Below are 10,592 nucleotides of genomic sequence, written 5' to 3' on the forward strand. Positions count from 1 at the left end.
CTGCAACAACTTTATTTACAGTGCCTGCTACACAAAGTGCCAGGCAAGTCCCATGTACCTGAAGGGGTCTGTCCATGCAGCTGTTCTGGCTGAGGTACAGGAATCCAGGTGGACACAGCAAAGAAACCGGGATCCTCAATGTGTTCTCCAGACAGGACAAGCCAGAGGAGACAGAGGAGAAAGCTCCTGGCTGTGCCTCTCTCTCCAGGAGGATTGCTGCTGGCAGAGCAGGGAAAAGGCAGGAAGTCCAAGGAGAAGAGGAGCAGTGGGGTTTCAGTCTCATGGCTGCCAATAAAACCATCTAGCATGGATCAGACCCAACGAGTTACAAACAATATCCCAAACACCAGGCATAAGCCAGCCCTTTAAAACAGGCCAGATGGAGGGGCTGAGGGCAGGCAGGGACGGGGAAGGTGGGACAGGCCTGTGGCCTTGCACTCTCGGGGAAAGCTGTTAAGGGCACAGCAACACCCAAGCTTTGGCTGAGACCACCCCCACTGCCCACCCTAAGAAAATACCTGCGAAACAAAACAAGGCCATCAGCACTGCCCAGGGCCCTCTCCTGCTTTCCCAACCCTGGCTGCTGAGCTGGGAAATACTGTAAGGCTTTGCAGACCCGCAGGCTGCCATAGCAGAAGCTGGGTCTGAGCAGTCCAGGCACCTCTGAGCACAAGCCTGGCAGAGAGCTGTGCAGACACACTGCCCTTTGAGCCCTGCCCCGCAGGGAGCTGGCAGCACTGCCATGCCCACACACATCCCACTGTCCCTGCTCTCTGCCATGCACAAGCTCTGCCTGAGTGCTGGTAGAGGCTGATGCTGCTTCCAAAAGCCTGCACCAAATCACACAGGCAACAATTCCTCAGGGCTCTGGCTTCTGCTCGCAAGCAATCCCATCTGCCAGCTAGCTGCTGCCCAGGGAGCAGGTTTGCCTTACTCCACTGAGCCACTTCAAGGTGTTTTACCAGCACAAACTAACCCTAGTAAATTATTTCCTGTTGATCTGGCATCCTGAAGAGGCTCAGACAATTTCAGATAAGCCCTGGAGAGGAAGGGTAGGACCAGCCTATTCAGCGATGGCTCAGCATGACAGCAGCTCAGGTGAGACATCAAATACAGCCCCAAGCTGTTGTCCCCTGCCTGTGTGAAATTGTCCTGCTCCATCCCCACTAGGGATCTCACCATGAACCATTTAATTGAATTAGCTGAGAAATATCAACAGAAACTGCCTGGTTTGGAAGAGGCCAGGCAGACCCCTAGACAAGAAATGGGAAGCTACATTGGGTTAATATTTCATGCCAAGCCTTGGAGAGTGATGGTATTCAAAGAGGCACAGCAGGAGTGCAAAGCTTCAGCTGGGACCCACTGAACTTGGAAAAGGTTCAGCTGCATACAGAGACAGAGGGTTTTAAGTACAGGTAATGAAAACGTCTGCCAGTGAAGTCTGAATGTATGTGAGCCAATCCCATGATCAAGAAAGCAGACCTGATATCCCTTTGAGCAACTGATTTTCTTGATTTTCAGAAAAACACGAAGGTCATGATGGAAATCAAACAAAAATCAGTTCCAACTTGAACACCAGCACTAAAAGCTTTCAAAGCAGCTTCACCTGGGACCTGAAGGTGTGGTGCCCTCATATAGAAGAGAGAGGAAAAACAGGAAGCTCAAAAACCCTTTTTGATTTCTGTTAGTCCCCAGATCTGTAGCTGAACTCCTTCAAATACAGGTTAAAAGATGACCCCCAACTGTAACATGCAGTCACAAGCAACAGACTGATCTTCAAGGTCCTTTTGTTGCAGCAGACAAAGGGCAAAATAGTAACAGGACCTCAGAAACCAAAGCTCAAAATTCAAGCTAAAAAGATGTCACAGACACTTGAAAGAGATGCAAGCCAACAGAAGAAGCAGTGACCCAGCCCTGTTTGCTGCCCTCCTCCTCCTGCTGGCACCAGCATCCCCACAGCTGTTGGGTGATCCATACTGGGAACCAACCCACATGAGCTCAGCAGAGAAAATGGCTCGTTCCAGCCTCAGCTCCTTCCCACATGGCTCCACAAACACTTGTGCCAGCAGAGGGAAAGGGGAAGAAGCAGGAACAAACAGAAGCAGCTGGAGCCAAATGACTGGAGTGCTTCTCAAGGCAGTATAGTTTGAAGTGATTGTTGAAAATATGGCCAGAAACTCAGATCTGTGGGAAGCCAACAATTATCCCAGGGAGGTGGTGGGTTCGGCACCACTAAATAATCTTCTGAGAAGTGCCTTTAGTGCAGGTGTTGAGTGCAGCAGGAATAAAACACTACTGTATCACCAGAGGCAGAGTGAATTTTCTGGTGGGGTCATTAGATGGGAAAACATCCAAACCATCCACAGATTTCTCCAGAGCTGACAACCAAGCCTCACGCACAGGCAGCTTCCACAGAGGTGCTCCCAAGGGAGGAGTTTCCCCTGCTCACCCATGGCCTGGAGCACCCACAAGGAAGTAGGTGGAAGGGAGCCAAGCAGAGTAAGCTGGGCAGAGGGGCCTTTTCCATCTCCTCAGCACGTGTGGCCCAGATGGCAGAGGCAGGTCCGCAGCACCAGCCAAGCACACCCAGGGCCCACGCAGGGCCTGGGTGATGAGCGATCACCAACTCCACCGTCCAGAGCAAACCCAGCCAAGAGCCATCAACAACCTACTGAGATACCAGCAAGGGCAACAGCCTGCACATAAACCAACCAACAATGAGAGGGGAGCAGTGGAAAACCTTCTGGAGTACTTTGGCATCTTCACCCTGTTTATGTTTCTCTGTGAACACACCCTGTGGCTTTGCTGCCACATCCAACAGCCACATTTCCAGCAGCCACATCCTAAAAGTCTGGTCACAGGCTGTCACTTATAGCCTACAATGGGGCACAGCATGATGAGATACCTGCCAACAGCTCCAGTGATGGCACACCAAGCTCTGAGCAGCATTCCCATTCCTTAGGGAAGCCAGCAGAGTCAGCACTGCCTGGTCCTCCAAAAGAGCTGTTTCTACCAAGAGATCCATTACCAGCCACCAGAAGAAGGATCATCTATGCAAGCCTTGTTCCTGCACCCTGTTTGAAGGTTACCACCACTGCCTGTTGGGTGAGTGGTGCCTGGGCTGAGCCAGCAGAGCCCTTTGCTCTGGGGTCCCCAGCAGCCCCAAAGCACAGTTGTCTCAGTGCTCTGCCTGGGTCTGCACCTTCTTCAGGAAAGAGTGATCACAGAAACTATTTCAGTGCATTTAACTCATTTAAATGATTCAATGGGGCTTCAGAGGGCCCTGTTTCAGATTTATTTCCATTACTAGTAAAATAGATGCCTGGTTAAGTTCTGTCAGACCCACAAGTACCATGGGCACAGTCACTGCCTCAATTATACAGCAAGGTAAGAGTCACAAAAATGCTTTTGTCAGTGCAGCCATGACCCACATTAGGAAACAAAAGACAAACCCAACAAAGGTATTATTTTCAATGAAATTCTACATTTTGAAGTTTTTTCTACCAGCTCTCATATTCTTCACAAGTACTGTAAGGGTTCAGGACACAAGGAAAGCTGGAAACACAGAGCTGGGATGACACTGAGGACAGAAGGAAACACTGGCTCTGGTTGATTTTGGAATAGATGCTGTCTGTGCACCCACCTCAAGAGCAATTTTCTTGGTAACATCTCTTAGTGATTACAACATTGTTCATTTAGAAAATACAATATCAATAAACAACTGATGGAAAAGCAACTGTCAAAACCAGCAACCTCCCCTAAAAAGATCACAATAGGCCAAACCAAAAATTATGTTAGACAAAAGCCACTCATCTTCTACAGCAAAGACTCTGGGTACTAAAAGCAGCTAAGAATCACTGTTTGTTGTGCTAAATAAAAACGTTTCAATGGCAAAAGAGATCAAAACTGCCACAAATGACAACATTTCCTATGGAAAGTTACATAAAACCATGTTGAATAGCAACCTAAAATAAATCTTAGAGGAAATAACAGTAACAAACGCTGGAGCCGCCAGAAGACAAACTTTATATTCAGGAAGGATAGACGCCACAGAGCCATTCAGAACAGCTTTCTTAGCATGTTCCTTTGAAACTTGGAGTATCCTCACTCCCCATCACACACCTGCTTTCTCCAGCACCACTACAGTTCTGCTCACCTGGGTACGAGTGAGAGAATAAAAAATGCCCACAGCAGTGAGGCCCGGTGGAGATCCTTCAAAGGACTAGTTAAACAGCCAAGGACTCAGAGCAGAGCTGGTTTGGCTGGAGCTGCTGTTCCTCACCATTAGCTGATGCAGCCAGGGACACAGGAGAGCCACTCTGCTGCTTTAACTATTCTCCCTGGCTCATGCTTGACAGCCAGGCACACTCCATCTCCTGCTGCGTCCAACTGGAAACAGCTGCAAGAAGAGCTTGTCTTGCTCTGCAGGTGTGCACACCTCTGCATACTCACTGTGTGCCCAGTGCAACAACTCATTAATAATGCAAACAGAAATAATCATAATTCTAACTTGGTTTAGCAAAAAAAATATTAAATTTCTAAGTGAACCACACTTCTTCAGACTGAGTGAATGGCACATTCTTGCTCGCTGTTCTTCCTGAAATTACAGTCCCAGAACAGCCAGAGAAAAGGAAGGTATACTCACACTTTTTGGCAGAACTACTCACAGTTTTATACAGTTCACTTTAAGGCTTTGCATTTAAGCAACAGAGTAACAAACCTCCCGTGTGCTGATTGCTACAGGGCAGTAACTCCTGAAATACAGAAGGTGCATTTGTCAACCCAGCCTTCTGAGCCCTCCAGATTTTAAAATCCAAGCAGTTCTAACTTTCACTGAGCCAAAGCCAAGTAAGTGCCAGACCTGAAAGACTGTAAACGCAGCGTCCTGTGCAGTTTCAGGATGACCTCATAGGGATTGTTCCTTTTTAAAGGAAAGAAAACCTTCAAAGCAGGGATTGCTGCTGACCAGCAGAGCAAGGGGCTGGCTCTGAGCAGAGTGGAAACAGGAAGGGGAGGAGGCGGCAAAGGTAGGCTTTCCAGAAAAGGCAAGATCAGGCATGGCTTGCTATCTCTTCTCCCCCTGGGAAGGCTCTACCGTGCCAGGGAAGTATTGTGCAATGATACCTCAGACTTCACTGAGAAGAAATTACATTTCCTTTAATAAACACTGTGCTTTAGAGATGCTCTGATTACTAAGGCAAGGTCTGTTTGTTGCTGAAGGCCCCAGAACTTAAGAACTTATCCACAGCTCAGGTCTGTATCACCACAGTTCCAACATTTCTTCGGTAGGCAAAAAGGAGCTGTAATTATATTTGAAATAAATTGTTTACCTAGATAGTTGAAGAGTGCATCCAAAGGAAATTACAGCAAAAACAAGCCCTATGTCAAGCTGACATTTGCTGTCTGTGCAGCAAGTAGAGCACACAAGCAATGAAACTGCACTCTTACAGCTTTAGGAGATTTGACAGGTAAGGTAAATGTGAAGAATAAGCTCTGTCTTCACCCAGTGGGAAACAGATACTGTTACTCAAAAGGATTTGACCATAGTTTGGATGATTTGATCAAAAACTCAGCTGCTAATTTGCTCTTCACGGCATCATCCCAACACACATTAAAAAAAAATCCCACTTCCTCATTCCTACAGCAGCATGGACTGAAACAAGGAAGAGAAGTGTGATCTGAAGCTTCAACCAGTCCTGGACAGCAGCAAGATGAGTAGGGACAAAAACAGGAGCAAACTGCCGGAAATCCCTGAAGTTCAACTCACAAGGATATGACAATAGGCAATCTCAGCACAGACGCAATTTCCACTTCTCCCTGTGGAAACCTCACTTCGCAGTGGCACAGACATTCTATGAGAACAGAGAGGTTGGCTGGCAAGCCCTGCCCACCTCAGGGTGCACTGGAGGGAGGGTCTCCACAACTCTGTGCAAGCAGACCTGGATGGTCTGAGCACACATCACACACCAAATTAGCCTGGGGTTCTTCAAGGACATGGAAACAGAGCTGCCAGCATGACCACGGGAAATGCTGCCAAACAGATCCATTTCCTTCCAAGGTTAAATTTTGCCTCTTGCCTGCCTAATCTCTTGGGACTAAGAGCTGCAGGGCTAAGACTGTCCCTTTTAAATGTTATTCTCTCAGAGGGGAGTTATTGAGGACTAGTAGAGTAGGCAACCTGATGTCCATTCAGGTCTGTTAGTTCTGAACAAGGCAAAAAAAAAACCAAACAAAACAACCAACCACAAAGCTAAAAAAAAAAAGCCTACCACTGGGAAGAGAACTACCTGCACAACGCTGGACATCTGGGCTTCAGCTCCTCTGAAGAAAGAAACCATCTTCATCCTAATTTCCAGCAGCACTGAGATGTTTTCCCAATGATCCAGACACAAGTCCCATGAAATTCAGGCTGCAGCACCCACAGTACACACTGAGATATTATCACATAGCAGAGAGGATGCAACACAACTCCCTGAGCAGGCAGGCAACACATGGGTTCCTTAAAACCCCAGCATGTACATACCCAGCAGCTGGGAGGCAACCTCACAGCAAGTGTGAGATCTGCACATTTCATGTCCCTTTCCTTCCGACTAGATGATGATAAATGTTAAACTTGGAGTCCAGAACCTCTTCAGCTGAAAAGAAAGGAAACTAATCCATGTCTGAACTCAGGGAAAATGTTAATGAAGGAACCCACCCTTGAGTTTTAAGTATTTCTACTGAAATGGGTCTGCAGGAACAGCAATTAATAGAAGCGTCACGTCAGGTCACAATTAACGCTGGAACCTCTGAGAAAGGAGCATGGTCTCCACGGGGTGCCAAAGCCTCCAGAGGTAGCTATGGAAGAAAGGCAGCAACCACAAGGGAAGAATCTTATCAAAGACTGTTCTGCTGGATAAAAGCTGTAGAGTGACAGACAAAGAAATGTCAGGATCTTCAGCTCACAGCCAGTCCTGCTTGGCAAGCACATCCCCAGCGACATGGGGTTCACACAACACACGCTCTGCTCAACTTTTTGCTGGATACACTGAATGGAAGAGGAAAACAAGCTGGTACTCCCGGTCATGTTGCCCATCTGAGGTCTTCAGCACTAACCTGGCTGTGTTTGCACTGCACAGAGATCCAGCACACTGAAGAGAATCAAACCTTTACTAATTATATCTGAGCATGAGGGCTCTGTGCCCAGAATAAACTGTCCTATCATGCCACACGCAGCAGACCCTGCCTCTTTCAGGGGAACATGTTGGGACTTGCTGGCTACTCTCCGGGGATGGATTCCAGAGGAACAGGACTGATGACCCCAAAAGGAATTCCTATTCCTGCCTGGCGACCTCACGCAACTGCAGCCTCGCTGCATTCCCCACCACGAAAGTGAAACGAGCTGTCTGCCAAGTCCCGTGATGAGGTGCTGGCCCTCTCTGAGGGACACAACTCCTGCCTGAGGTGACGCATCAGGGTCACAAGGTCTCAGCACCAGGACACAGTGAGGACAAGCTTGTTGGAGAAGAGGTGTCTGCTGTGCTCTGCAGGCCAGCAGCACTCTCCGCATTCAAAGCTCATCCCCCCCCCCCGAAGCCTACCCAGCACAGAGCAAGACATTCCTGAGACCAGGGCCAGCCCATGGCTTTCCCCAGAACCTGAAAAGCCAGTTTGTAGGCAGATCTCTCACAAGTGGATTGCTTAAAAAAAAAAAAAAAAAAAAAAAGGCCTGTCATGGGAAGTCCCAGAGCAGAACTAGTTTTGTAGGAGTTGGTTTTACACTGCCCAGCATCAACCTCCTTTCATGGGAACGCACAGAAGCAGGAGCAGCACGGACACACGTCCACATGCCAGAGCTGCTGCCTTCCTGGGGACTCAGGACCAATGAGCACAGAGACCGGGACAAAGCTGGGGACCTGTTCCAAAACCACAGCACCTCCTGGAAAGCGGCTGGCAGTATCCCAGCTCAGGAATGGCACAGGCTCCCCAAGAGCCTGCACACAGACAGGGGAGACCTGGGCTGAGCAGCAGTAGCCATGAGGATTTAAGGACATGAGTGATGCAGCAGGAGGGAGGGATGATAGCTGTTATTAGAGCAACTGAGAGTTAAAAAAAAGGCAGACAAACCCTTTCATAAAGTCCATTTAACAATCAAAGCTTGAAGGAAGTATCTAAAATTCACCTTTTTCTTCCAACTATACCAGCCAATCTAACACTAGTCATCACTTCCTCCTGCAAAACCTGCACCACTGAGACAGAAGAGCTGGAGAGCAACATCCTTCCATACACTGTAGTGGAAATCCAGTTCTTCCAAGGGTCTGCTCCCCAGCTTGTCCCAAGTGGGCCATTTTTATCCCCGTGGTCACAGCACACAGGCAGCTATTTGTCCTTGCTGCCCTATCAGCGTTACTGCAGTTAACACCCTGTGCTCCTTCCTTATCCTATGTTTCATTCAGAAGCTTTGCTGCCTTGTCCCTTCCCGTTACGTGTGACTATTTTTTCCCTTTTCTGCAGAATGCACTTTTCTTCCCAGAGGAAATTAGCAGGCAGGGGGACAAAAACAGGAAGAAAGGAAACAACTTCCTGCTTACTCCAAGACCCGGCTTGGAGACATCCCCGACCAGCACCGTGCACCCCACCACGAAGCCAACCTGCAAGAGAAGCAGCAGCCACAGAACTGAGTCGTGCACTAGGACGAGCACCAGACAAAACTCATCTGTGCTGCCACTCACCCCTCCTGAGTTACACTGGAGAAAAACACAGGGCAAAATATCCACATGGCGCACTTTGGCACTGCAGGGATGTGTGTGGCAGGATGGGGGGAAGGACAGGTTGCCTGCTGAGGAGCCCAAAAGGACTTGGCACTGAGGGTGCAATCCTGCAAAAGCTCTGGTCTTGCTCGCGTCAGGCTGCCGTGATCCCCTTGCTTCGTGCCAGCAGTGCACAGTGTGAGAACTCAGTTCAGGGACCCGATCCAGCAGGAAAACTAACCTTAACATGTAAAAAGCCATATATTTCCCACCAGATCATCTCCCAAAGTCGCTGCCAAACCACGGGTGCCAGCATCAGGGGAGGGACGGGTGGGAACGCGTGGAGATGGAGTGGACTCGGATCAGCTGAAACAAGCCGTGAACGCGCACCTTCACCTACAGCCGAAACCACCGAGATCACCAAGCTCCCAACATCCAAACGCGGGGGTCGGGGGCGGCACCTGCCTCCGGCGACGCTCTTACCCCGCGGGCCGCCGAGGGCCGCTCCCCGCCCGGCGGAGCGGCGCGGTCCCGGTACCTCAGCCGGGCAGGGAACGGCCCTCGCGGGATGCCCCTCCCGGCCAGCCCCCCCTCGTCCCTCCGGCCCCGCACTCACCGTGCAGGCGGGCGAAGCGCAGCGGCCGCTCGGGTCGAGCCGCCCCCCAGTGCGGCTTAAGGGACCGGCGCCGCCGAGCTCGGCCCGCGGAGGGCGCGGAGACTCCTCCCCCGTGCCAGGGGCCGGCCGGGCGGGCACGCCATTCACAGCCTCGGCATGCAAATAGGAGCCGGGAGCCGAGCGGCGCTCGGCGCTGAGAGTCCCGGCGGGGAGCTGCCAGCGCCCGGGGCCGCGGGACGCCGCATCCCGCCGCGCCGCCCTGACTCACGGGGTAGGAATGCGCCGCGCCGGGCGGAAGCCACCGGCCCGCCCGCGGCCCCCGCAGCCTGCGGCCCCCGCCTTCCCCGCTGCCTCGGCGGTGGGCAGCGCCCTTTAGCCCCGCTGCTGGGCTGGGGTGGCGGGGTTGAGTGCCGGCTCCCGTTAGCACCGGCCCCGCGGCTGCTGGGAACGCTGCCGTGATTCCCGTGCCGGGAGTCCCCTTGGCTGGGCACCTCTGAGCTGCCAAGCCCTGGCCCCGCTGCCGCCCACGGGAGCCTTTGCCACGAAGCCTCACACACGCTGGGCTACGATGCTCCCAGTCCCCTCACTCTTTCTTGCTGTTTCACTGTACTTTACCTTCTCCTCGCCCCATTCCCCCACACTTAGTGCTGTGTTTCCCATCAAGTCTTCACACCTCCTCTTCCAGCCATGTGGTTAGCGTATCATCCCTCCTCTAAGCTGTTTCTTTCCTCCCAGCTTAAACATTTTCCCCTTCTGGAGGGCATCCTCCCACCTCAATTGCTCAGCCATCCTCGCCTTTGTCCTGGGATTGCTGCAGAAGATTTCTCCATCCGTCCTCCAAGGAGCATCAGTCAGCATGTCTTGCTCACGCAGAGGTTTGCTGGAGCTCCAGTGAGGCCTGCAGGGTGCACATCCCTCTTGCGCAGCACCAACCTTCAGCTCCTGATGCTTTCAATGTTAGCGGTAACTGGGGGGATGATGTTCCTTTACCATCTTACTGCATCTTCCCCACCAACCTGCGTGATCCAGACAAGCTGAGCTCATCGGTACCGCACCCAGCCCTGCGCGTGCCCACGGCAGCCACAAGTCGAAGGCAGCCCCCAGAGAGCTCTGCTAACGATATCATGTCTTGTTAGCTAATGAGCAAACACAGAGCAGCCCCAGCTAGTCCTGGCTGAGGTGGAGACCAAATCGCACGCAGAACCCTGACTGTCCGCAAAGCTTAACAGGCACAAATTGTTTTCAGA

The 10,592-nt window shown here is 51.1% G+C and overlaps 1 protein-coding gene across 5 annotated transcripts in view; it reads right to left on the bottom strand.

The window, feature by feature from the left end:
• Window positions 1–10,356, bottom strand: part of RHBDF1 (rhomboid 5 homolog 1) — a 35,545-nt gene extending 25,189 nt beyond the window's left edge. For 2 of the 5 annotated variants that reach the window (XM_048321353.1, XM_048321352.1), the window contains exon 1: window positions 10,118–10,356. In XM_048321353.1, coding sequence (XP_048177310.1) covers window positions 10,118–10,203 — 86 coding nt within the window. In that variant the 5' untranslated portion in view covers window positions 10,204–10,356. Of the gene's footprint in view, window positions 1–58; window positions 435–9,345; window positions 9,557–10,117 lie in introns of those variants that run through there. The other 3 variants (XM_048321355.1, XM_048321356.1, XM_048321357.1) reach the window with 3 other exon arrangements.
• Between the last annotated feature and the right edge of the window lie 236 nt (window positions 10,357–10,592).

The sequence above is a fragment of the Corvus hawaiiensis genome, chromosome 16 (assembly GCF_020740725.1).
Source record: "Corvus hawaiiensis isolate bCorHaw1 chromosome 16, bCorHaw1.pri.cur, whole genome shotgun sequence".
Taxonomy (NCBI): Eukaryota; Metazoa; Chordata; class Aves; order Passeriformes; family Corvidae; genus Corvus; species Corvus hawaiiensis.